Source organism: Pristiophorus japonicus, chromosome 19 (assembly GCF_044704955.1).
Source record: "Pristiophorus japonicus isolate sPriJap1 chromosome 19, sPriJap1.hap1, whole genome shotgun sequence".
Lineage (NCBI taxonomy): Eukaryota > Metazoa > Chordata > Chondrichthyes > Pristiophoridae > Pristiophorus > Pristiophorus japonicus.
In genome coordinates this window covers 17,106,180-17,133,044 of record NC_091995.1, presented here as the reverse complement: position 1 = coordinate 17,133,044, position 26,865 = coordinate 17,106,180, and the positions used below count along the sequence as shown (strand labels likewise).

Here is a 26,865-nt window from a genome sequence, read left to right as displayed (position 1 = left end):
CCCCCTGCAAGGAACAAGCAGCCCAATCACAACATGAGTGTTCAATCAATATCAGAATTGATTCCCTGGCGCTGTATATAGAAACACAACTGCGCCTTGGTCCACGCACTAGACCCCACATTACAGGATTAAATGGTCCCTACTAGCTCTCAGTAAAACATTATAAAATAAATAGGATAGAAGGGAATAGTCAACAATTCTCATCGAGCTAACTAACTTGAACCTATGCAATTTCTTTTAGAAATGCTGTGTGCCATTTATTAATATTTATATCCATTAATATTGAGAGTGCAGAGGCCAGATCCTGATTGGCCATCAACTCTTTTCTTTTCCCCCCCCCCCCCCGTCCACTGAACGTCTCAAACCATTTTAATCCAAGGCCAAGGGTTGCAGGCTTTGTCGAATAGTTCACTGGGATCGAGGCGGGTATATCCTCTCCCCCACCCCATCCAAAATATGTATATGTGAAATAAAAAGTGCCCTTGATCTTGTTCCCCAATGAGAAATGTTCATCCATGTTTAGCACTAGCCAGGAATCCCCGATCCTCTCGAATGTTGTATTGAGTGAAGAGCAGTGCAGGGTGCGGGAGGGGAATATAAAGCTGAAATCCATTGCCCGGATCTGCTCACTGGCCCTCGATAACAACTGGCTTGTAGTCACACCACCTGCAAGAGAGACAGAGAAGGTAGACCTACTTACGAAGGAAATGCATGGCACATTTCTCCCCCCCCCGCCCTCCCCCACACACCCCACCAATGGCAACATTTCTCAATCTGCGTCAATGATTTGGACAAGGGGACGAAATGTAATATATTCAAGTTTGCTGATACAAAGCTAGGTGAGAATGCAAATTGTGAGGAGGATGCAAAGAGACTTCAGGGGGATATAGACAGGCTAAATAAGTGGGCAAGGACATGACAAGTGGAATTATAACATGGAGAAATGTGAAGTTATCCACTTTGGTAGGAAAAATAGAAAAGCAGAGTATTTTTTTTTAAAATGGTGAGAGATTGGGAAATGTTTGTGTTCAGAGGGACCTGGGTGTCCTTGTACACGAATCACAAAGTTAACATGCAGGTACAGCAAGCAATTAAGAAAGCAAATGGTATGTTGGCCTTTATTACAAGAGGATTTGAGTATAAGTGTAAAGATGTCTTACTGCAATTATATAGGGCCCTGGTGAGACCGCACCTGGAGTATTGTGTACAGTTTTGGTATCCTTAACTAAGGAAGGATATACCCACCTTAGACGGAGTGCAACAAAGGTTCACCAGACTGATTCCTGGATTGGGGTGGGGAAGGGGGGGGGGTGGATTGTTCTACGAGGAGAGATTGAGTAGACGAGGCCTATATTCGAGTTTAGAAAAATATGAGGTGATCTCATTGAAACCTACATTCTTACAGGGCAGATGCAGGGAGGATGTTTCCTCTGGCTAAGGGGCCTAGAACCAGGGGTCACAGCCTCAGAATAAGGAGTTCGTCATTTAGGACGGAGATAAGGAGACATTTCTTCACTCTTTGATGAATCTTTGGAATTCTCTTCTCCAGAGAGCTGTGGAGGCTCAGTTGTTGAGTATATTCAAGACAGAGAGCGATAGATTTTTGGTTATCAAGGGTTATGGGGGAAGGGGCAGGGAAGTGGAGCTGAGCCCAAGATCAGATCAGCCATGATCTTATTGAATGGCGGAGCAGGCTCGAGGGATTGAATGGCCTACTCCTGCTCCTATTTCTTATGTTCTCTTCCGCAAGCCACCTCAGTCACATCGAAGCATTCCTGGCTCAGGCGCTGTCGGCAAGAACTCCCGCAGGACTTTGTTGGTAAGCAGGGGCAGGTGGTTGCGGGTGGGGGAGGGAAGAATGGGTGAGGGCAGATAAAATGGATCGGGGGAGGGGAGAAATTACCCCCTCCTTTCCCCTCCCTAATCTGGCCGACTAAATTACAGGCTCAAAGCAGCGGGGTCCACTTTAAAATACGCAGACGGTGCGTAGTGGGGTCTGGCTCTCTCCCCCTGTCCGTGTCCGTGTCCCCGGGGCCTGTTTTGGTCGGGAAGTCTGCAAGCGGCCCAAGGCCCAGCAAAATCAGCCCAGCCTGCCCGCTGCTGCTAGCTTCGGTGGATTCCCGCCCAGGAATAAGATGGACACCCCAATGTGGGAATAAATCTTTGAACCAAATGTCCCGTCCCCTTTAAATTATTTATAATTATACCGTGCATTTATATCGTGCCGTTCATGACCTCAGGACCGTCCCAAAGCACATTTCAGCGTTTTTTGTGACGTGTAGTCACTGCTGTAATGTGGGAAACGCGGGAGCCAACTTGCGCAGTGCTCAGAGTGGGTTACAAGTCTCTGGAGTGGGACTTGAACCCACAATCTTCTGACTCTAAAGAAAGCATTTATATAGCGCCGTTTACGACGACCGGACATTTCAAAGCGCTTTACAGCCAATGAAGTACTTTTGGAGTGTAGTCACTGTTGTAATGTGGGAAACACCGCAGCCAACTTGTGCACAGCAAGCTCCCACAAACAGCGATGTGATAATGACCAGATCATCTGTTTTTGTTGTTATGTTGAAGGGGAGAGTGCTACCCACTGCACCACAGCTGACACGATTGAAGGCCGCAGCCTCCCCTCTCCTTCACCTGTTATCGATCTGCAGGCCACCCAGTCTGATAGTCCCATCCCGTCCCACATAGAGCTGCAGCCCACTGTCTGAAACACAGAAAACAAGAGAGAGAGTGTCATCTTCTGGCCGAGGAGACGAGACGATTGGTTAGACTACAACAACATTGCATTTATATAGCACCGTTAACATGGTAAAACGTCCCCAAGGCGCTCCCACAGGAGTGTAATCAGACAAAGTTTGGCACCGAGCCACACAAGCAGATAACAGGACAATCACCAAAGGCTTGGACAAAGAGGTAGGTTTTAAGGAGCAACGAGCGATTGAGAGGCAGAGAGGTTTAGGGAGGAAATTCCAGAGCTTACAATCACAGAATGGTTGAATTTGTAATACAGATTGAGAGTGAGGAAGTAGTGTCTCAAACGAGCGTACTATGCTTAAACAAAGGGGACTACAGTGAGATGAGGGCAGAATTGATTAAAGCAGACTGGGAACACAGATTAAACAGTGGCACAATTGAGGAACAGTGGAGGACTTTTAAGGAGCTCTTTCATAGTGCTCAGCAAAAATATATTCCAGTGAAAAAGAAGGGCGGTAAGAGAAGGGATAACCAGCCATGGATAACCAAGGAAATAAAGGAGAGTATCAAATTAAAAACCAATGCGTATAAGGTGACCAAGGTTAGTGGGAAACTAGAAGATTGGGAAAATTTTAAACGACAGCAAAGAATGACTAAGAAAGCAATAAAGAAAGGAAAGATAGATTACGAAAGTAAACTTGCGCAAAACATAAAAAGATAGTAAAAGCTTTTACCAATATATAAAACGGAAAAGAGTGACTAAAGTAAATGTTGGTCCCTTAGAAGATGAGAAGGGGGATTTAATAATGGGAAATGTGGAAATGGCTGGAGACCTTAAACAATTATTTTGCTTTGGTCTTCACAGTGGAAGATACAAAAACTGCTGGCCAAAAATTGCTGGTCACGGGAGGACCTTGAGACAATCACTATCACTAGGGAGGTAGTGCTGGACAGGCTAATGGGACTCAAGGTAGACAAGTCCCCTGGTCCTGATGAAATGCATCCCAGGGTATTAAAAGAGATGGCGGAAGTTATAGCAGATGCATTCGTTATAATCTACCAAAATTCTCTGGACTCTGGGGAGGTACCAGCGGATTGGAAAGCAGCTAATGTAACGCCTCTGTTTAAAAAGGGGGGCAGACAAAAGGCAGGTAACTATAGGCTGGTTAGTTTAACATCTGTAGTGGGAAAAATGCTTGAAGCTATCATTAAGGAAGAAATAGGGGACATCTAGATAGGAATAGTGCAATCAAGCAGATGCAACATGGATTCATGAAGGGGAAATCATGTTTAACTAATTTACTGGAATTCTTTGAGGATATAACGAGCATGGTGGATAGAGGTGTACCGATGGATGTGGTGTATTGAGATTTCCAAAAGGCATTCGATAAGGTGCCACACAAAAGATACTGCAGAAGATAAAGGTACGTGGAGTCAGAGGAAATGTATTAGCATGGATAGAGAATTGGCTGGCTAACAGAAAGCAGAGAGTCGGGATAAATGGGTCCTTTTCGGGTTGGAAATCGGTGGTTAGTGGTGTGCCGCAGGGATCGGTGCTGGGACCACAACTGTTTACAATATACATAGATGACCTGGAAGAGGGGACAGAGTGTAGTGTAACAAAATTTGCAGATGACACAAAAGATTAGTGGAAAAGCGGGTTGTGTAGAGGACACAGAGACTGCAGAGAGATTTAGATAGGTTAAGCGAATGGGCTCAGGTTTGGCAGATGGAATACAATGTCGGAAAATGTAAGGTCATCTATCTTGAAAAAAACAAACAGTAAAAGGGAATATTATTTAAATGGGGAGAAATTACAACATGTTGCAGTGCAGAGGGACCTGGGGGTCCTTGTGCATGAAACTCTTTTAGGAGTCAACAAAAAACATTAAACCGAGCCCCCCGATCTGGGGGAAACACCAACATTTACAAAGCCCTTTTTTTATTTTTTTGGGCACAGAATCAAATTTTTCCAAGTGCCCCCTATAAAAGGGGAGGGGGACACTAAAAGCACCGGCAATTAAAACAAATTAACTTAAAAACATAAAATCAAATTAAAATTTGTTGCCGGGCGTGACGATGCACTCCAGTCCCTCCGGTGCCCACCTCTCGCGGAAGGCCTCGAGCGTACCGGTGGACACGCGTGCTCCATCTCCAAGGACACCCTGGCGCGGATGAGAGGCAGGCAGTCAGGTTGAACGACCCCCTCGACCGCCCGCTAATCCCAAAAAGTTAGTTTGCAGGTGTAGCAGGTAATCAGGAAGGTGAATGGAATGTTGGCCTTCATTGCGAGAGGGATGGAGTACAAAAGCAAGGAGGTTTTGCTGCAACTGTACAAGGTATTGGTGAGGTCGCACCTGGAGTACTGCATGCAGTTTTGGTCAACTTACTTAAGGAAGGATATACTAGCTTTGGAGGGGGTAGAGAGACGATTCACTAGGCTGATTCCTGGGATGAGGGGGTTACCTTATGATGATAGATTGAGTAGACTGGGTCTTTACTCGTTGGAGTTCAGAAGGATGAGGGGTGATCTTATAGAAACATTTAAAATAATGAAAGGGATAGACAAGATAGAGGCAGAGAGGTTGTTTCCACTGGTCGGGGAGACTAGAACTAGGGGGCACAGCCTCAAAATACGGGGGAGCCAATTTAAAACCGAGTTGAGAAGGAATTTCTTCTCCCAGAGGATTGTGAATCTATGGAATTCTCTGCCCAAGGAAGCAGTTAAGGCTAGCTCATTGAATATATTCAAATCACAGATAGATAGATTTTTAACCAATAAGGGAATTAAGGGTTATGGGGAGCGGGTGGGTAAGTGGAGCTGAGTCCACGGCCAGATCAGCCGTGATCTTGTTGAATGGCAGAGCAGGCTCAAGGGGCTAGATGGCCTACTCATGTTCTTATTAATGTTGGGGAAGTCCAGAACCAGAGGTCACAGTCTAAGGATAAGAGGTAAGCCATTTAGGACCGAGATGAGGAGAAACTTCTTCACCCAGAGAGTGGTGAACCTGTGGAATTCTCTACCACAGAAAGTTGTTGAGGCCAATTCACTAAATATATTCAAAAAGAAGTTAGATGTAGTCCTTACTACTAGGGGGATCAAGGGGTATGGCGAGAAAGCAGGAATACTAAAGTTGCATGTTCACCCATGAACTCATTGAATGGCGGTGCAGGCTCGAAGGGCCAAATGGCCTACTCCTGCATCTATTTTCTATGTTTCTATAAGGCCCCTCGCTACCACAGGGAGTGGTTGAGGCAAATAGTAGAAGAGGCATTTAAGGGGAAGCGAGAAGTACATGAGGGAGAAAAGAATAGAGGGATGTGTCAATGGGGTTAGATGAAGTCGGGTGTAGAATATCAGAGCAGGGGGGTTATGCTTGAACTGTATAAAACACTAGTTAGGTCACAGCTAGAGTACCGCGTGCAGTTCTGGTCACCACATTACAGGAAAGATGTGATTGCACTAGACAGGGTGCAGAGGAGATTTACAAGGATGTTGCCTGGACTGGAGAATTTTAGCTATGAGGAAAGATTGGATAGGCTGGGGTTGTTTTCCTTGGAACAGAGGAGGCGGAGGGGAGATTTAATTGAGGTTTATAAAATTATGAGGGGCCTAGATCGAGTGGATAGGAAGTTTCCCTCAGCAAAGGAGTCAATAACCAGGGGGCATAGATTTAAAGTAGAAGGTTTAGAGAGGAAGACAAGGAAACATTTCTCCACCCAGAGGGTGGTGGGGGTCTGGAACTCACTGCCTGAAAGGGTGGTAGAGGCAGAAACCCTCATCACATTTAAAAAGTACTTGGATGTGCACTTGAAGTGCTGTAACTTGCAGGGCTATGGACCAAGAGGTGGAAAGTGGGATTAGGCTGTATAGCCTCTTGGTCGGCCGGTGCGGACACGATGGGCTGAAATGGCCTCCTTCTGTGTTGTAATTTTTCTATGATTCGAGGGTAGGAGGAGGCTGGTGTGGAGCCAGTGCGGTCCCAGTTGGGCCAAGTGGACTGTTCCTGTAAATCCAGTGTCGCTCCACAATCCCATCAGTTTCCCATCGGCCGGGTTAGGTTACAATTAACCCCCAGTGGTTTGATGACGCGGTGTGGGGAGTTAAAACAATGCCTTCTCTGCTCCCAGCGCACACTGGGAGGGCATTTCACCAAATTCCCCAGCCAGTGATATTCTGGCCATTAAAATAAAAAAGGATGAAACTCAGGCAAAGTGAGCGATCTCACTCCTGGTGCACACACACCCCTGAGCAGAGGAAGGGAATTTTAAACTAGCTCCATTCTTCACCTTTCGAAAGACTCGGGAGACTGGAGTTGGGCAATCCCACATCACCAGAGCGGCACAATTGGAGGGGGAAAAAAAGAGGCTTATTGTGAATTCACGGGCAAACTATCTACAGATACTGTGCTAGAAGGGCATAGATTTCAGATCGTAGGGCCCGACAAAAAGCCCAAAGCAGAACGAAGCTAACACTGCACTCGTGCCATCCAGGAGAGTGCTGAGCGTGTGGCCACAGGGAGGTGAAGGTTCAAAGGGCCAGAGTTCAGGACTACAGCAGATTAGTCACAGAAGTAGTACACGCTGAACCTCCCTATATCCGGCACCCTTGGGAGGGAGGTCATCAGCCTGGGGGAGGGTAAAAGAGAGAAAGAGGTAGCCCGAGGTCAGGGGTGGGGGGAGGAGGAGAGGAGGTCAGCGGCCCGAGCGGGCCTCAAAGTGTCGGCGGGCCCCAAAGAGTCGACGCGGCTCTGTGGAGAGGAGCAGCCGGCCAGAGGACTGTGGTTGCAGGAGTTCCAGCAGGGCGACAAGGTGGAGACAGCCGATAACCCCGGCAGCGAGGAGAAAGATTATATTGGCGAGTACCCTGTACTCATTTTTTTTTTTAATTGTATGTTCTGAGACCGGGGAAGGAAGGGTTTTGACCAGCCACATTTTGCTCATACGTCACCCGCTGGCCGGGAATGGTGCCAATTAAGAGAGCTTCAACCTGTACTGGGCAGAGGCTGAGGAAGGACAGAAGGACAGAAATTTATATAGCACCTTTCACTACCTCAGGACTTCCCAAAGCGCTTTAGTGAATGAAGTACTTTGAGTGGCGTCACTGTTGTAATGTGGGGTAGGCGGCAGCCAATTTGCGCACAGCAAGCTCCCACGAACAGCGATGTGATAATGACCAGATAATCAGTTTGTTTCAATGATGTTGTTTGAGGGATACATATTGGCCTCAGGAAACCGGGGAGAATTTCCCCTGCTCTTAGTACAGTGGGAGACAGTGAGATGATTCGCGACTTCGCCTCAATAAGGATATAGCGGGTAGAACGAGCAAAGAGGACGAGGCACTTGAAACTGAGGGGGAGGAAGAGAGCAAGGGCCTAAAGGAGCAGTGACCACAATGGAACTGAAGTCAAAAGAAATGCAAGCAAGAGCCAAACTCACAACGCCAGGATAGCAGAGGGTTCCAACCCACAATTAATAATTCCACCCCCATGTTGCGATAGCTTTTGCACACAGCAGGTTGACATGATAGTGCACCGAGACAGTGACTCTCTCCACCCTGCACCCACTCAGCTACCTCACCCTCAGTGTTGCTGCACTGGCTGAAGTCCTGGCTCCGGATAATCTTCTCCACAATGTCATCAGCGTTCACTCTGGTGTCGTCCACCTGGGTGGGCCAGCTCTCTTCCGCCTCCTTCTTCCGTCTACAAACAGCAGAGGGATGGCGTCAAAATAAAACAAACCTACACGCCGCGTCTCTTCCTGAATCAACGACATTTCATGAGAGGGGCAGAGAGGGACGGAGAGACAGACCGCCATTTATGTAGCGTCTTGCTCCAGGGGAGTTACCCCGGTGTCCTGGTCAAAATTCATCCCTCAAATCAACATATCAAAAAAACATTATCTGGTGATCATCACGTTACTGTTTGTGGGATCTTGCTATGCACTAGTTGGCTGCCGCGTTTCCAACATTACAACAGCAACTACACTCCAAAAGTACTTCACTGGCTGTAAAGCGCATTGGGACATCCGGTGGTCGTGAAAGGTGCTATAGAAATAGAAGTCTTTCTTCGCAAATTTACAGCCAATGAATTTTTTTTTAAATGTAGTCATTGTCATAATGTACAGAACACAGGACGGGTGGTACAGTGGGTCACACCCTGTCCTTTCCCCCTCTGGGACTGGGTGGTGCAGTGGGTCACACACTGTCCTTTCCCCCTCTGGGACTGGGTGGTGCAGTGGGTCACACACTGTCCTTTCCCCCTCTGGGACTGGGTGGTGCAGTGGGTCACACACTGTCCTTTCCCCCTCTGGGACTGGGTGGTGCAGTGGGTCACACACTGTCCTTTCCCCCTCTGGGACTGGGTGGTGCAGTGGGTCACACTGTCCTTTCCCCCTCTGGGACTGGGTGGTAGTTGATGAGCTGTGACAGAATCTAACAAAGCCCCTTTACTTTGATTTAGCCACCGGCTGCTTTGGGATGCGGAGACCCTGAAAGAAAAGAAAAGACTTGGGCCTTTCACTACCTTTGGACGTCCCAAAGTACTTTATAGTCGTTGAAGGATTTTCTGGCATGTAAATCACTGTTGTAATGTAGGAAACGCGGCAAACAATTTGCGCACAACGAACTCCCACAGCAGAATGTGATAATTGTGTATGAATGAAGAGTGTGACCAGATACTGTGAGCTCAAAATAATGTGTGACCTTAATCTTTTATTGCAGGTCTCCAGAGTGCCTCTCCAACCTGTGAGGCCTCCTTAAGTACAGGTGCTCCCAAGGGATTGTGGGATCCCTTGGGACTCCAGGGGGATGAGCCTCTGGTGGTTAAACAAGGTATTTACAGGTTTGCATATATAACAATAATGATGATCAGATAATCTGTTTTTGTTCTGTTGATTGAGGGATAAATATTGGCCAGAGCACCGAGGATAACTCCCCTGCTCTTCTTCAAAATAGTGGCCATGGGATCTTTTACGTCCACCTGAGAGAGCAGACGGGGCCTCGGTTTAACATCTCATCCACAAGACGACACCTCCGACAGTGCAGCGCTCCCTCAGCACTGCCCTGGAGTGTCAGCCTGGATTTTGTGTTGGAGTCCCTGGAGTGGTGCTTGAACCCATGACCTTTTGACTCAGAGGCGCGAGTGGCGAGCCACTGAGCCACAGCTGACCAAGACATCGTTCCCAAACGCCGAATGCCAAAAAGCAGCGGATCCTCGGGTCGACCCCGCTCTGGCCTGGGGGGGGGGGGGGGTGGGGGGGAGGGGAGGGGGAGGGTTCACACCTACCTGGACAGTCGCTCCTGGCGCAGCATAGGCCTGAAGGGCGGCACCACCTTCTCCGGACTGAGGTCTTTCCCTCCTTCCCGGACGTCGGCCATGCTCCCGATGCCCGACGACAAGCAACTGCTGGTGCCGGACCCTTCCCGCCGGTGGGTCAGCTCGAAGCGGGAGACGGAAGGGGAGCACTCGGAGCTGTAACCTGCAGATAAGGGAGGGGGGCAGAGTCTGGGTTAGCAACGCACACCAGCCCCACCCCCGCCCGCACCCGGGTGACAAATTGAACCTAACCCGCATGTCGGGGAAACTGACGGCATTGTGTGCGATGCTGGTTTCACGTCCCCCATCTCCTCCCCTGCCTCGGCTCATCTGCTGCTGAAGCCCTCATCCACGCCTGTGTTAACTTTACACACTGCTGGCTGGCCTCCCATATTCTACCCTACATATAGACTAGAGGTGATCCAAAACTGTCCTAACTCGCACCAAGTCCCTTTCACCCATCACCCCTGTGCTCACTGACCTACACGGACTTCCGGTTAACATAGAAAATAGGTGCAGGAGTAGGCCATTCGGCACTTCGAGCCTGCACCACTAATCAATAAGATCATGGCCGATCATTCACCTCAGTACCCCTTTCCTGCTTTCCCTCCATACCCCTTGATCCCTTTAGCCGTAAGGACCATATCGAACTCCCCAAGAAGTTTCTCCTCATCTCGGTCCTAAATGGCTTACTCCTTATCCTGAGACTATGTCCCCTGGTTCTGGACTTCCAACATCGGGAACATTCTTCCTGCATCTAACCTGCAGTCCCGTAAGAATTTTATATGCTTCTATTCGATTCCCTCTCAGCCTTCTAAACTCCAGTGAATACAGGCCCAGTCAATCCAGTCTCTCCTCATGTCATTCCTGCCATTCCGGGAATCAGCCTGGTGAACCTTCGCTGCACTCCCTCAATAGCAAGAATGTCCTTCCTCAGATTAGGAGATCAAAACTGAACACAATATTCCAGGTGAGGCCTCACCAAGGCCCTGTACAATTGCAGTAAGACCTCCCTGCTCCTATACTCAAATCCCCTAGCTATGAAGGCCAACATACCATTTGCCTTCTTCACTGCCTGCTGTACCTGCATGCCAACTTTCAATGACTGATGTACCATGACACCCAGGTCTTGTTGCACCTCCCCTTTTCCTAATCTGCCGCCATTCAGATAATATTCTGCCTTCGTATTTTTGCCACCAAAGTGGATAACCTCACATTTATCCACATTATACTGCATCTGCCATGCATTTGCCCACTCACCTAACCTGTCCAAATCACCCTGCAGTCTCTTAGCAACCTCTTCACAGCTCACACCCAGCTTAGTGTCATCTGCAAACTTGGAGATATTACACTCAATTCCTTCATCTAAATCATGAATTATATTGTAAAAAACTGGGGTCCCAGCACTGAGCCCTGCAGCACCCCACTAGTCACTGCCTGCCATTCTGAAAAGGACCCGTTTATCTGCTTCCTGTCTGCCAACCAGTTCTCTATCCACGTCAGTACATTACTCCCAATACCATGTGCTTTAATTTTGCATACCAATCTCTTGCGTGGGTCCTTGTCAAAAGCCTTTTGGAAGTCCAAATACACCACATCCACTGGTTCTCCCTTGTACACTTTACCTCTTCAAAAAAATTCTAGAAGATTTGTCAAGCATGATTTCTCTTTCATAAATCCATGCTGACTTGGACTGATCCTGTCACCGCTTTCCAAATGCGCTGATATTACATCTTTAATAATTGATTCCAACATTTTCCCCACCACTGATGCCAGGCTAACCGGTCTATAAATTACCTGTTTTCGCTCTCCTTCCTTTCTTAAAAAAGGGTGTTACATTAGCTACCCTCCAGTCCATAGGAACTGATCCAGAGTCGATTGACTGTTGGAAAATGATCACCAATGCATTCAACTACTTCTAGGACGACTAGGATGCAGACTATCAGACCCCGGGGATTTATCAGCCTTCAATCCCATCAATTTCTAACACAATTTCTTGACTAAAGGATTTCTTTCAGTTCCTCCTCCTTACTAGACCCTCGGTCCCCTAGTATTTCCAGAAGGTTATTTGCGTCTTCCTTCGTGAAGACAGAACCAAAGTATTTGTTTAATTGGTCCACCATTTCTTTGTTCCCCATTATAAATTCACCTGAATCTGACTACAAGGGACCTACATTTGTCTTCACTAATCTTTTTCTCTTCCCATAGCTATAGAAGCTTTTGCAGTCAGTTTTTATATACCCAGCAAGCTTCCTCTCATACTCGATCTCCCCCTCCTAATTAAACCCTTTGTCCTCCTCTGCTGTATTATAAAATTCTCCCAGTTCTCAGGTTTGCTGCTTTTTCTGGCCAATTTATATGACTCTTCCTTGGATTTAACACTATCCTTAATTTCACTTGTTAGCCACGGTTGAGCCACCTTCCCCGTTTTATTTTTATTCCAGACAAGGATGTACAATTGTTGAAGTTCATCCATGTGATCTTTAAATTTTTGCCATTGCCTATCCATCGTCAACCCTTTTAGTCTCTAGTCTCTGAATTAACTGTGTCACTCTCCATCTTAATAAAGAATTCTACCATATTATGGTCACTCTTCCCCAAGGGGCCTCACACAACAAGGATTGCTAATTAGTCCTTTCTCATTACACATCACCCAGTCTAGGATGGCCAGCCCTCTAGTTGGTTCCTCGACATATTGGTCTAGAAAACCATCCCTAATACACTCCAGGAAATCCTCCTCCACCGCATTGCTTCCAGTTTGGTTAGCCCAATCAATATGTAGATTAAAGTCACCCATGATAACTGCTGTACCTTTATTGAACGCATCCCTAATTTCTTGTTTGATGCTGTCCCCAACCTTACTACTTCTACGGTTTGGTGGTCTGTACACAACTCCCACTAGCGTTTTCTGCCCTTTGGTATTCCGTAGCGCCACCCAGACCAATTCCACATCATCCAAGCTCCATTTCAATATTCTCATCCTTGTTTTCAAATCCCTCCATGGCCTTGCCCCTCCCCATCTCTAATCTCCTCCAGTCCGACAACCCCCAAGATGTCTGCACTCTGCTAATTCGGCCCTCTTGTGCATCCCTGATTAAAATCACTCAACCATCGGTGGCCGTGCCTTCTGTTGCCGGGTCCCTAAGCTCTGGAATTCCCTTCCTAAACATCTCCGCCTCTCTCTCTCCTCCTTCAAGACGCTCCTTAAAACCTACCTCTTGACCATGATTTCTCCTTATGTGGCTCAGTGTCAAATTTTTAATCTCATAATACCTGTGAATCGCCCTGGGACGTTTCACTACATTAAAGGTGCTATATAAATACAAGTTGTTGTTGTTGAACCCACAATTAGGAGCAGAAAGCCTCTCGGCCCTTTGAGCCTGCTCCGCCTTTCAATATCATGGCTGATTTTCCACCTCAACTCTACTTTCCTGCCTGATCCCCATATCCCTCGATTCCCTTCAAGTCCAAAAATCTAACGATTTAATGTCTCATTTATTTGTCACTTAGCTACAATGGGTTTTTTCTCCTTTACGGCTTATATTGTTTATTTGAATTGAGAACTTTTGCGATTACAGGTCACAAATACTACTGCAGACTTGCCCTCACAGAAAGGGCGCCAAGGTAAGTTCGCACAGGATGGCACTTTTCCCAAGGGCGGCATTTAGAACATCGTAATCCAGTCACCCTCCTAGAAGGCAGGTATGTGTGGCTATTAAGCGAAAACAGGGCGAGGGCTGGGCTGTGATGCCTTACATGGTCAATAGCCTACTGACACACACTGTCTGGGCTGGCGGAGGCAATGGATTGTATCTGGCACCTGGGGCTCTATCATCCTCCTACTCTCTCCTCCCTCCCTCCCTCCCACTCTCTACTCCTTCTCCGTCCCCGTCCCCACATGAGTTATTAAGGGGAGCAACCTTCCCCCTCTAAAACGTGCATGATTTCCATTCCCATAGAGACTCTTTATCACCTGAGATTTTTGACACCTGGCTGGAAGCGCTTGAATTGCGGGAATGCCTTTTCTGGATTAGCTCCTCCGGAGTAGATGGTGAGTGGTCCATGTCCTCCGATATCCCTCCTGGAAAAATGAAGACCAGACACAACAGGGAAAAAAAAAATAAGAGCGAGCACAATGCAAGCGTTGTGAAGGAATTATTGTTCCCGGGCCAAGTGGAGTTTCTCAAGCCAGCCCCCCCCCCGGAATGGTGCGGCCTACCTGACAGCGCCGATTTCGGTGTTATGCCGGGGGCGGGGGCACCAAACGGAAATAATGCCCCACTTTTCACGACCTTAGGACGGCCCAAAGCGCCTCAAAGCCAATTAAGTACTTTTGCAGTGTGGTACTGTCGGAAACACAGCAGCCAATTTGCACACAGCAGGCTCCCACAGACAGCAATGAGATAATGACCAGATCATCTGGTGATTTTAAAAAAAAATATAAAGTGACGTTGATGGAGGAATAAATACTTGCCAGAGCTCCCCCATTCTTCCTCAAAATAGTGGCCATGGGTTATTTTATATCCACCCGAGGGGGCAGGCGGGGCCTACTCTGAGAGATGTCGCCTCAGGCAGTGCAGCACTTCCTCAGCCATCACCATAGGCAGTCCCTCGAGTCGAGGATGACTTGCTTCCACATCAAAAAGTTCACAGGTGTTTCAATGAAGGACCTAAAACTCCAGGTCCGAACTAAATCTTGAAGGGTGGAAGATGCCTATGCTTGGATTTTTTTTTTTTAATAAACGTGTGGTGACCATTGCACACCAGCTTGACAGAGCTAGGTCTTGGCCCAGTGGCAAGGATTAACCAGGACGACTGGAGACCAGCTCTGCTGCACGGACCTAGTGCGCGCACATATCGCAGGGTGGGCTGGCCCAGCCCCTGCTGCCCCTGGGCCCTCGCCTCTCCTGGGCCCCGATCACGTCCCTCTACAATTTCTCTCGCCCCTCCTTCGCCCCGACCTCGGAGCAGGCCGGGGAGCGGAAGGAGCAGTGTGGCGGCGGACCGCTCCAGGGAGCAGCAAGTGCTGGAGCAGGAGAGCAACGGCAGTGAAAAGGGACGTCACCAAGGTCCAGGTCGGTGATTGGAGCGAGGGCAGGTACTGCAGGAACTCCCTCAGCTCTACACTGGGAGTGTCAGCCTGGATCTATGTGCTGAAGTCGCTGGATGGAATTAAACCCACACAAACTTCTGACTCAGAGTGCAGCTACCCACTGAACGACGGCCGACAACGGGTGCTGCATCAGGTCACTAGCTAACTTGGGAACGGTTATGCTACTGGACTAATAATCCAGAGACGCAAGTTCAAATACAACCGCGGCAATTGGGGTATTTAAATTAAGTTAATTAAATAAATCTGGAATAAAAAGCTAGCATCAGTAATGGTGACCATGAAACGATCGGGAAAAACCCATCTGGTTCACTAATGTCCTTCAGGGAAGGAAATCTGCCGTCTTTACCCCGGTCTGGCCTATGAGACTCCAGACCCACAGCGATGTAGTTGACTCTGAACTGCCCTCAGATGGCCCAGCAAGGCACTCAGTTGTACCAAACCATTACAGAAAACAATAATAAGACTACCTTGTCATGTATCTTACATTATTGTATATAACTGTCTCCTAACATGCTATACATGACTGTAATAAGATGTGACCTGTAGCCACCAGCATACCTTACCACCAGGGGTGCACTTGCAAGAAACAGGTATATAAGGACAGGTCTCAGGCAAGTGCAGCATTCCAGAGCTGTGAAATAAAGGTGCAGGTCCAGAGTGACCTTGACTTCACTACATGCCTCCCGAGAGGGGACAGGACAGGACTTTACATACCTAACAGCACTGTGGGAGAACCTTCACCACACGGACAGCAGCTGTTCAAGGCAACAGCTCACCACCACCTTCTCAAGGGCAATTAGGGATGGGCAATAAATGCCGAGCCTTGCTAGAGACGCCCACATCCCAGGAACGAAAAATTATCCTGAATCTGGACTTCACAAGGATATAAGGGCATCCTCGTGTGAAGTATCTTTGAGGGGCGGGGGGAAAAGAGGTAACCACGGCGATTCTTTTTCTGGCTCTTACCTATAGCCAGGAAGGACCTGCACCTCGAGAGCTTGAATGAGCTGGGCCTGCTGGACACAGAGGTGGGGCTTCCCTTCCCGTCGTCCCCTTTGCAATCCGGTGCCAGGGAGTTCTGCCGACCCAAGACCTCGATTGGCTTGGCTGTGGACGGTGGCCTGTGAGGAGCAAGAAGAATGGGTTGAAAACAGTCACCAGCAATGAGTGAAAGGGAACCAAACAGCCTCGCATCAACACTAGGCCTGGAAAACAAGATGGTCACCTTTAGGGTAGCCCTGTACCAGCCTGTGCTGGAATCCCATTATAAAATAAAATGGTGCAATTTTAAAACGAGGTATGCAGAAACAGAGACCCGAGAGTTCACATACAAAAATTTTCGAAGGTGGCAGGTTAAGTTAAGAAGGCTGGTTTTTTTTAAATAAACACACACAAATGGGATCCGTAATGAATGCACCAGTGAGTATGCTCACAGGTTTGTTGAGCTGTTGCATTGCGAGTGTCCTAGCCAGTCACATGATGTTCACAAGACTCAATAAAACCCCAGCCAGTTGGGTTCAGGGGATGCACGATGAGGCAGGAGGTTGTGAGCCTGGTGGATGAACTGGTAATGTGTTGTATGATTGTTACACCTTTGCGAATAAACCAACTGCTTCTCACTAGAGGTGCGTTGCTATGATTCTTAAGCAAAGAGCCCATGAAGCAAATATATTACGGGATCCTTGGCTTTATTAATAGAGGCAGAGTGTACAAAAGCAAGGAAGTTATGATAAACCTTTATTTAAAAAAAAAAACACTGGTTAGGGCTCAGCTGGAGTATTGTGGCCAATTCTGGGAAAAACATTTCAGGAAGGATGTCAAGGCACTGGAGAGGGTTCGGAGGCAATGTCCTAGAATGGTACCAGGAGCCATGGGACTTCAGTTATGTGGATTACTCTCCTGAGAGAGAACATAACATAAGAATTAGGAACAGGAGGCGGCCATCTTGCCCCTCGAGCCTGCTCCGCCATTCAACAAGATCATGGCCGTGGACTCAGCTCCCCGTAACCCTTAATTCCCTTATTGGTTAAAAATCTTATCTATCTGTGATTTGAATACATTCAATGAGCTAGCCTCAACTGCTTCCTTGGGCAGAGAATTCCACAGATTCACAACCCTCTGGGAGAAGAAATTCCTTCTCAACTCGGTTTTAAATTGGCTCCCCCGTATTTTGAGGCTGTGCCCCCTAGTTCTAGTCTCCCCGACCAGTGGAAACAACCTCTCTGCCTCTATCTTGTCTATCCCTTTCATTATTTTAAATGTTTCTATAAGATCACCCCTCATCCTTCTGAACTCCAATGAGTAAAGACCCAATCTACTCAATCTATCATCATAAGGTAACCCTCTCATCTCTGGAATCGGCCTAGTGAATCATCTCTGTACCCCCTCCAAAGCTAGTATATCCTTCCTTAAGTAAGGTGACCAAAACTGCACGCAGTACTCCAGGTGCGGCCTCACCAATACCCTATAACAGTTGCAGCAGGACCTCCCTGCTTTTGTACTCCTTCCCTCTCGCAATGAAGGCCAACATTCCATTCGCCTTCCTGATTACCTGCTGTACCTGCAAACTAACTTTTTGGGATTCATGCACAAGGACCCCCAGGTCCCTCTGCACTGCAGCATGTTGTAATTTCTCCCCATTCAAATAATATTCCCTTTTACTGTTTCCCCCCCCCCAAGGTGGATGACCTCACACTTTCCGACATTGTATTCCATCTGCCAAACCTTAGCCCATTCGCTTAACCTATCTAAATCTCTTTGCAGCCTCTGTCCTCTACACAACCCGCTTTCCCACTAATCTTTGTGTCATCTGCAAATTTTGTTACACTACACTCTGTCCCCTCTTCCAGGTCATCTATGTATATTGTAAACAGTTGTGGTCCCAGCACCGATCCCTGTGGCACACCACTAACCACCGATTTCCAACCCGAAAAAGGACCCATTTATCCCGACTCTCTGCTTTCTGTTACATCATGCCATAGGTTATAGGATATTTAATAGACGTGTTAAAAATTATGAGGGGTTTTCATAGAGACTGGAGCACAGAATCTAGGCCTAGTGCATTACTGTGGGAGTGCTACACTGCCGGAGGTGCCGGCTTTCAGATGAGGAGTTTAGCAAGTATGTACATTCTGTTTGTAGCCACCAGATGGCATCATTGTTGGAGGCCACTGAACAGCACGCACACGGTGCTGCTCAGGTATAAAAGGCCAGCCATTTTGGGCCTAAATAAAGCAGAGCCAAGGTTGTACCTGGCTTAGTTAAACAGTACTCAGTTGCATACATAAGAGTTAGACAGAGTGCGGAAGAGGGGAAGTTGAACAATCCAAACAGTCAGTCAGTCAGGGTCTCATTCCCCCAGTGTGACTTTGTGGGAGATGTCAGTCTTGCCTGCGTCGCTCTTGACACAGCTCAAAGACCATGCTGACTTCCTGAGCCACACTTCCTCCCACAGACACCCAACCTAAGAGAGGCCCATTGGAACATAGGAAAAGGAGCAGACCATTCAGCCCCTCGGGCCAGTTCCACCCTTCTACGAGACCAGGGTTGATTTGAGAGGCTCCCGTGGGGGGGGGGGGGGGGGGGGAGAGGAGGGGTGTTGGCGGCAGTACAGGACACCAGCTAATGCCTTTGGAAACATATCCCAACCAGAGTCAGCACCTTCAGGGAGTGGAGGGACAGGGGGTGGGGGAAAAGAGATTACAAAGAAATGATTGAATGGGTTTGGTGTAATCCAGTTGTTGTTATTGTTGTGGCCTAATCAGAGCTTTGCAACAGTTCAGCATAACTTCCCTGCTTTTGTACTCTATACCAATGTACTAACATTGAATGCTTTTCAAATGGCGCAACCCACTGCAAGGTAACGAATCAGATTTGTTCCTTATCGAGATCAGTGACAAAGGTGGAAAACATGCCAACACACGTCACTGACGTCATTTAGCGACGGGCTCAATCGAAGACATTGCGTGGCTGCACCCATTAACACGTTCAGGGCTTCGGTATCAGTTGGTAAAGGCACTGCCCACTGGGATACTCGGCCTCAACAACTTGCATGTATATAGCGCCTTTAATGTGTAAAACGTCCCAAGGTGCTTCACAGGAGACAAAAAAATAAATGACAACCAAGCCACAGAGAAATGAAGGCAGGTGAGAGGTCGGTTTTAAAAGGAGCATCTTGAAGCAGGAAAGAGAGGTGGAGGGGTTTAGGCAGGGAGGTCACGAGCTTGGGCCCCAAGGCAACAGAAGGCACGGCCACCAATGATGGAGCGATTATAATCAGGGATGCTCAAGAGGGCAGAATTAGAGAAGAGCAGACATCTCAGGGGGGGGTTGTGGGTCTGGAGGAGATGAGAGAGATAGGGAGGGGCGAGGCCTTGGAGGGATTTATAAACAAGGATGAGAATTTTGAAAATCGAGGCGTTGCTTAACCGGAAGGCAATGTAGGTCAGCGAGCATAGGGGTGATAGGTGAGCGGGACTTGGTGCGAGTTAGGACACGGGCAGCCGAGTTTTGGATGACCTCAAGTTTACGTAGGTTAGAATGTGGGTGCCCAGCCAGGAATGTGTTGGAATAGTCAAGTCCCGAGGTAACAAAGGCATGGATGAGGGTTTCAGTAGCGGATGAGCTGAGGGATGGGCGATGTTATGGAGGTGGTAATAGGCGGTCTTAGTTATGCTCCGGATATGTGGCCAGAAGGCTCATTTCAGGGTCAAATATGACACCAAGGTTGCGAAGAGGCTGGTCAACAGAGCAGAAAAGGCCCAGGCTCGATCCTCGGCCTGTGCCGAGTTAGCTATTCGTGGCCGCGTTGGCGGGCCACAAATGATCTCAGAGCTCCTGAGTTAAGGAGGGGGGTGGGCAACCCAAGTCAGGTATCTGTAAAGTCCTGTCCCCTCAGTACAGATTCACACGAGGCATGTAGTGAAGTCAAGGTCACTCTGGACCTGCACCTTTATTTCACAGCTCTGGAATGCTGCACTTGCCTGAGACCTGTCCTTATATATCTGTCTCTTGCAAGTGCACCCCTGGTGGTAAGGTATGCTGGTGGTTACAGGTCATATCTTAGTCATGTATAGCATGTTGGGATACAGTTATATCTAATAACGTAAGATACAGGACAGTATCTCACTCCGTAGCGCTGGTAAATGACCCCGGCTGAAGTGTCTGGTCCTGTCGGACTGCCTGCCTGCCCGCCCCGCTTGCTCTGCCAGTCTCCCCATATCCGCTACCCAGGTTGACGTAATGATTCGTCCCTTTGGGGAGGGGCACTGCAGAGCAACCGAACTCCAGGGAACCACCTCGGAGAGAGAAGCAAAGAGAAAAAAGAAAAAAACACCGGATTTGCTCGCGGCGTCTACTCACGTCTTGAAGCAGGGATCTCCTGACAGCAGCTGCATACTGATGGACACCTGTGTGTGAGAGAGAGAGAGCGAGAGAGAGAGAGAGGGAGAAGGGAGAGAACCATCAGTGCACAGGTCCAGGGGAGATCAGGTCTGCCAGCCGAGATAATAACTCCCCAAGGGGCAGGGGAGAAACACAGGGCTTTCTGCGCTTCACAATGTTGAGCGCTCAGAGAAACGTTAACTGAAGGGGTTAAGTGATGTCATAAACACAGCGGACCTCCAATACAGCTGGAGCCTGCTCTGCCCGTCATCACGGGCCCCAGGCATGGTTTCTGCCTTCTGCACCCTCAAGGCCTTACTGCAAGGCTGACTTGGCGATGCTTCAGGTGATCTCCAGTAAGAAGCAACTCAGGACTGCTCCAAGGAACCAGGGTCATTCCAGCAGGGGCATCGGTTGAACGGCTCACCCGAAAGACAGTGTGGCGCTCCCTCGGCACTCCTTCGACACTGCCCCTCCGACAGTGCGGCCCCCTCTCGGCACCGCCCCTCCGACAGTGCGGCGCCCCCCTCGGCACCGCCCCTCCGACAGTGCGGCGCCCCCCTCGGCACTGCCCCTCCGACAGTGCGGCCCCCTCTCGGCACTGCCCCTCCGACAGTGCGGCGCCCCCCTCGGCACTGCCCCTCCGACAGTGCGGCGCCCCCCTCGGCACCGCCCCTCGGCACTGCCCCTCCGACAGTGCGGCGCCCCCTCGGCACTGCCTCTCCCACATGTGGCGTCCCCTCGGCACTGCCCCTCCGACAGTGCGGCCCCCTCTCGGCACTGCCCCTCCGACAGTGCGGCCCCCCTCTCGGCACTGCCCCTCCGACATGTGGCGTCCCCTCGGCACTGCCCCTCCGACAGTGCGGCCCCCTCTCGACACTGCCTCTCCGACAGTGTGGCCCCCCCTGGGCACTGCCTCTCCGACAGTGCGGCCCCCCCTGGGCACTGCCTCTCCGACAGTGCGGCCCCCCCTGGGCACTGCCTCTCCGACAGTGCGGCGCCTCCTCGGCACTGCCCCTCAGACAGTGCGGCCCCCCCTGGGCACTGCCTCTCCGACAGTGTGGCCCCCCCCCTCGGCACTGCCCCTCCGACAGTGTGGCCCCCCCCCTCGGCACTGCCCCTCCGACAGTGCGGCGCCCCCTCGGCACTGCCCCTCCGACAGTGCAGCGCCCCCTCGGCACTGCCCCTCCGACAGTGCGGCCCCCCCCTGGGCACTGCCTCTCCGACAGTGCGGCCCCCCCCTCGGCACTGCCCCTCCGACAGTGCGGCGCCCCCTGGGCACTGCCCCTCCGACAGTGCGGCGCCCCCTCGGCACTGCCCCTCCGACAGTGCGGCGCCCCCTCGGCACTGCCCCTCCGACAGTGCGGCGTCCCCTCGGCACTGCCCCTCCGACAGTGCGGCGCCCCCTGGGCACTGCCCCTCCGACAGTGCGGCGCCCCCTCGGCACTGCCCCTCCGACAGTGCGGCGCCCCCTCGGCACTGCCCCTCCGACAGTGCGGCACTGCCCCTTCAACAGTGCGGCGCCCCCTCGGCACTGCCCCTCCGACAGTGCGGCACTCCCTCAGCACTGGAGTGTTAGCCTAGATCTATGTGCTCAAGTCTCGGGAGTGGGACTTGATCCCAAGACCTTTTGACTGCGAGACAAGAGTGCCTACCCACTGAGCCACAGCTGACAAGGCGTGACAAAGCTCACGATAGACTAGGCGATGTGGGGGAGTCGCGGCTCCCCCTTCACACTGCCCACCCCCACCGACCGCGTACCTTCAGGATGGAGTTGTCCTGCCGCGTGTGCTTGGTGTCGTATCCCTCCAGGAGGCAGCACCGAGTGGTGGAACCGGCACCGGCAAACTCCGCCAGGTTCAGGTCAACGAAGCCCAGCTGCGGGGACAAGCACGAATGAACACGGGTCAGCAACAAGCAACGGCAGAGCAGCGCGGGGGACAGGGGCTGGGCAGGGCTGTCAGAGACACCCGCCCCGTTACTGATGGCAAACCAACAGGATGGGGTTGGTGGAGGACACACACACACGATCTGCAAAGGGATATAGACCGGCTGAGTGAGTGGGCAAAGATTTGGCAGATGGAGTATAATGTGGGAAAATGTGAGGTTATCCACTTTGGCAGGAAAAATAAAAAAGCAAATTATTTAAATGGAGAGATATAACAAAATGCTGCAGTACAGAGGGACCTGGGGGTCCTTGTGCATGAAACACAAAAAGTGAGTATGCAGGTTCAGCAAGTAATCAGGAAGGCAAATGGAATGTTGGCCTTTAGTGCAAGGGGGATAGAGTATAAAAGCAGGGAAGTCCTGCTACAACTGTACAGGGTGTTGGTGAGGCCACACCTGGAGTACTGTGTACAGTATTGGTCTCCTTATTCAAGGAGAAATTATTCTTGCATTGGAGGCTGTTCAGAGAAGGTGCACTAGGTTGATTCCAGAGATCCGGGATTGACATGAAAATAGGTTGAGCCTATACTCATTGCAGTTCAGAAGAATGAGGTGATCTTATTGAAACATACAAGGTACTGAGGGGGCTCGACAAGGTAGATGCCGAGAGGATATTTCCACTTATAGGGGAATCTAGAACTAGGGGACATAGTTTAAGAATAAGGGGCCACCCATTTAGAACTGAGATGAGGAGGAATTTCTTCTGAGGGTTGAAAATCTGTGGAATTCTCTGCCCCAGAGAGGTGTGGAGGCTAGGTCATTGAATATATTTAAAAAGGTGGTGGAGATAGACAGATTTTTGAACGATAAGGAGGTGACGGGTTATGGGGAGCGGGCAGGGAAGTAGAGCCGAGTCCCTGATCAGATCAGTCATGATTTTATTGAATGGCGGAGCAGGCTCGAGGGGCTGAATGGCCATGTCCTGCTCCTAAAAAAAGATGATCACCTCAAAGTCAGTGACTGAACAGAGAGTGGTGTGTGTGAATGGGAGGAACTCTAATTACAGAGGAATGTTGCCAAAGCAACAAGAACAAGCCGGTGCTACAAGACTGGGATAACAGTGTACGAGTGCCAGGCAGTCTGATACATGAACAAGTAAAAGCTGACACAGACCACCTCCAGAAATGTACACCGCAGGAAAGGCGCTGATTATACGCCTGATATGTGGTGGCTTTGGATTTAAGCTGTAGCATTATCCGCAACAATCCTTTACTTGTCTTAAAAGCAACAAAAAAACACCCAAGTACATGAAAGCCTGAAGGGCTAATTAAAAAGGATGGAAACACTATATTGCTGGTGCGATTCTAGGGCGGGGTGATGGGGTGGGGGGGAGGCAAGAGCAGAAAGTAGAATTTTGACATTAAAAGGGACGCCCTCATTCATAGGAGTGTTTTTATACTTCAGTGTTCGATTTTTTTTTTTTTTTTTTTTTAAATCGAACACAAAGTAAAGACAAAGTGGTATTTGGATTTCCAACCAGATTATTTATTCTCCAAACATTAACCCAATATACTCCATGCCATCTCACTTTACAGAGACACTGTACCCCTCTCCAACTCCCCCACCCTTTGATAGGCACTCTCTTCTCCTCTTCCAATCACAGTTCATGCCAGAGCTCTTCATCCAACACCTGCCCCCATTCAAACCAACACCCTCCCTCACCCCACCCCCCCCACACCGTTCCCTCTGCCGCCGTCCCCAATCAACTCATCCTCCTTCTCCTCCACCCTTCCCAGATTCAAACCGGCGCTCTCCCTCCCCAATTCTCCTCAGTTAATGAGGGAAATCACATGCCACCCCACCCCAAAAGCACGACCACCAACTCCTTCCCAGTTTCCCCACTTGGTATAATTTGGCCTCGTCACTCTCCCCTCCATCGCCAACCCTCCCCTCCTCCAGTGCCAACCCAACCCAACCCTCCCCCCCTCAGTGCCATAGTGAACCCTGTGAGATCAGGGAGCGCCCCAGCCAACTGAGGTCGTGGTGAGACTGCCCAGGACCCCACAACACATCAGCAGTTGAGACAATGATGGAGAATCCCTCTTACCTTCAGGAATGATTTCCCACCCTTCAGCTCCTGTGGAGAAACCAGACGACAACAATCAGTGCTCATTCTCACCAGCTCCGCACGTCAGGCCAGTGGGATCAAAGGCTGGCCATTCTAGCTTAGCAAACCATACGAATTCCCCCCGTAGAGAGGTCACAGTGCAAGGCTTTTATTATCTGACCCCAATGGTTGGTCATCACAGATTTCAGCAATCTCATCATGGATTTGATCAGCAATGTTCCTGACTGTGTTTACACACAAGGCATGAGAGACTTGCATTTATATAGCACCTTTCACAAGCACTCAGGATGTCCCAAAGCGCTTTACAGCAAATGAAGTGCTTTTGGAGTGCAGTCACTGTTGTAATGTGGGAAACACAGCAGCCAATTTTCACACAGCAAGCTCCCACAAATAGCAATGTGACAATCACCAGATAATCTGTTTTTTAAATATTTTTTAAAAAGTGATGTTGATCGAGGGATAAATATTGGCCCAGAACACTGGGGATAACATCGCTGCTCTTCTTCGAAATAGTGCCATGGAATATTTTATATCTACCCGAAAGCGCTGACGGGGCCTTGTTTAACATCTCATCCGAAAGACGGCACCTCCGACAGTGCAGCACTCCCTCAGCACGGCACTGGAGTGTCAGCCTAGACTTATGTGCTCAAGTCTCTGGAATGGGGACTTGAACCCACGACCTTCTGACTCTGAGGCGAGAGAGAGCTATCCACTGAACAACAACAAGCTGTCTAGAACAACATTGGAGAGCACTTTACAGGGGCCAGGGGGAGAAGAGAAGAGAGGAGGACACGTCGGAGGGAAATGAAAGGGAGATGAAAAGCACAGACAAACAGAGGGATGAGAGATTAGTGAAGCAGAGGGGCAGCAGGTGAAGTAATTTTGGGAGAGGGGCTGAGACACTGAATCGATCACAATCTGCCAAGAGAGAGATTGAAGAGAGCTTCCAAACCTTGCGGACGGACACTCGGCAGATGCTGGAGTCCAGCACCCCCGTGACTGAGCTGGCGCTCATCTTGCACATGAAGCGCGACTCCTTCCGCCAGTGAACGCAGTTCTCCTGCACCTCCTCCCTGGGGATGGCGGGGGAAAATAAACAAATTAGAAACAGTATACTTCGGAGAGAAGAGAGAGAGAGAGAGAGAGAGACACACACACACAGGGACAGAGAGACAGACAGAGAGTGAGAGAGAGAGAGAGAGAGAGACAGACAGACACACAAGGACAGAGAGACAGACAGAGAGAGACAGACAGACAGACACACAGGGACAGAGAGACAGAGAGACAGAGAGACACACAGGGAGAGAGAGAGAGAGAGACACACAGGGACAGAGAGAGAGAGAGAGAGAGAGAGACACAGGGACAGAGAGAGAGAGAGAGAGAGAGAGAGAGAGAGACACACACAGGGACAGAGAGAGAGAGAGAGAGAGAGAGACACACACACACACAGGGACAGAGAGAGAGACACACACACACACAGGGACAGAGAATAATTTAATGAGTAAGACAGGATGAGTTCATCTCCCTTCAGGCTCACAGGAGGGCAGATCAAAGCACATAGCACCTTTCAGTCACTGGGTGGCTGATTCACCCACTAAGACAGGCCCAATGCCAGCAGTTAAAGGGGCACCTTCATTACAACATGTCAATGTACGAGAAAGCACGCAGCCACATCACTTGCTGGATGCATTCCAGCCATTTATGAAAATCTCTCAATTAAAAGCCCCCCCCAGAATCGCTCGGTTTCCAAACACATCACCCACAGACCGATAAAGATTCCAGGTCTGATCGCCAATCTTTACTTTGCTAACTCTTCTCAGGCAGGGTAGGATTCGGAGCACGAACGGTGACCTTCGTGTGATATACTCGAATGACATCACTAACACAGCACACACTCTGCAAGATGGCGCTTACCACAGAAACCGGTCATCATGTGACCTTGCTAGGTGACCCTTTATTAGTTACGTCAGTAGTTGCAGTAAATCAGTAGTCCACCAGGTGGAGCAGTAGTCCACTTGGGGGAGCTCTATTATACTTCGTACCGCTGGAGGGCACCAGGAGCGGAGGGTTGTGGGTGATGGAAGAGGAAGAATATCCAATGACAAGGAGCCACCTTTTGATCTCCCCCGTCCCAGCGACTTCAGAGGGAAAGTTTAGACACTCCCTTTTCCAATCTGCCCAGTTTGCCTCAGTACCAAACCGGGCGAGAGAGAGAGAGAGAGAGAGAGAGACCTTCTCGTTTCGCTCAGAAATTTATCTTGGGGGTCCCAGGTCTAAACCCATGTCCACGGTGGAGCTCTCAACAGATAAAAAGGGAGACTTTCACTCAGTGGGGGAAG

The 26,865-nt window shown here is 49.6% G+C and overlaps 1 protein-coding gene across 1 annotated transcript in view; it reads right to left on the bottom strand.

Moving 5' to 3' along the window:
- Positions 1-231: 231 nt before the first annotated feature.
- Positions 232-26,865, bottom strand: part of LOC139229759 (early estrogen-induced gene 1 protein-like) — a 44,815-nt gene continuing 18,181 nt past the window's right edge. The window contains exons 3-12 of the mRNA XM_070861329.1: positions 25,479-25,599; positions 24,506-24,535; positions 22,273-22,389; positions 20,491-20,537; positions 16,096-16,250; positions 13,990-14,097; positions 9,987-10,179; positions 8,281-8,402; positions 2,641-2,710; positions 232-666 (exon numbers count right to left, since the gene is read on the bottom strand). Of these exons, the coding sequence (XP_070717430.1) occupies positions 627-666; positions 2,641-2,710; positions 8,281-8,402; positions 9,987-10,179; positions 13,990-14,097; positions 16,096-16,250; positions 20,491-20,537; positions 22,273-22,389; positions 24,506-24,535; positions 25,479-25,599 (1,003 nt within the window). The 3' untranslated portion in view covers positions 232-626. The remainder of the gene's footprint in view (positions 667-2,640; positions 2,711-8,280; positions 8,403-9,986; positions 10,180-13,989; positions 14,098-16,095; positions 16,251-20,490; positions 20,538-22,272; positions 22,390-24,505; positions 24,536-25,478; positions 25,600-26,865) is intronic.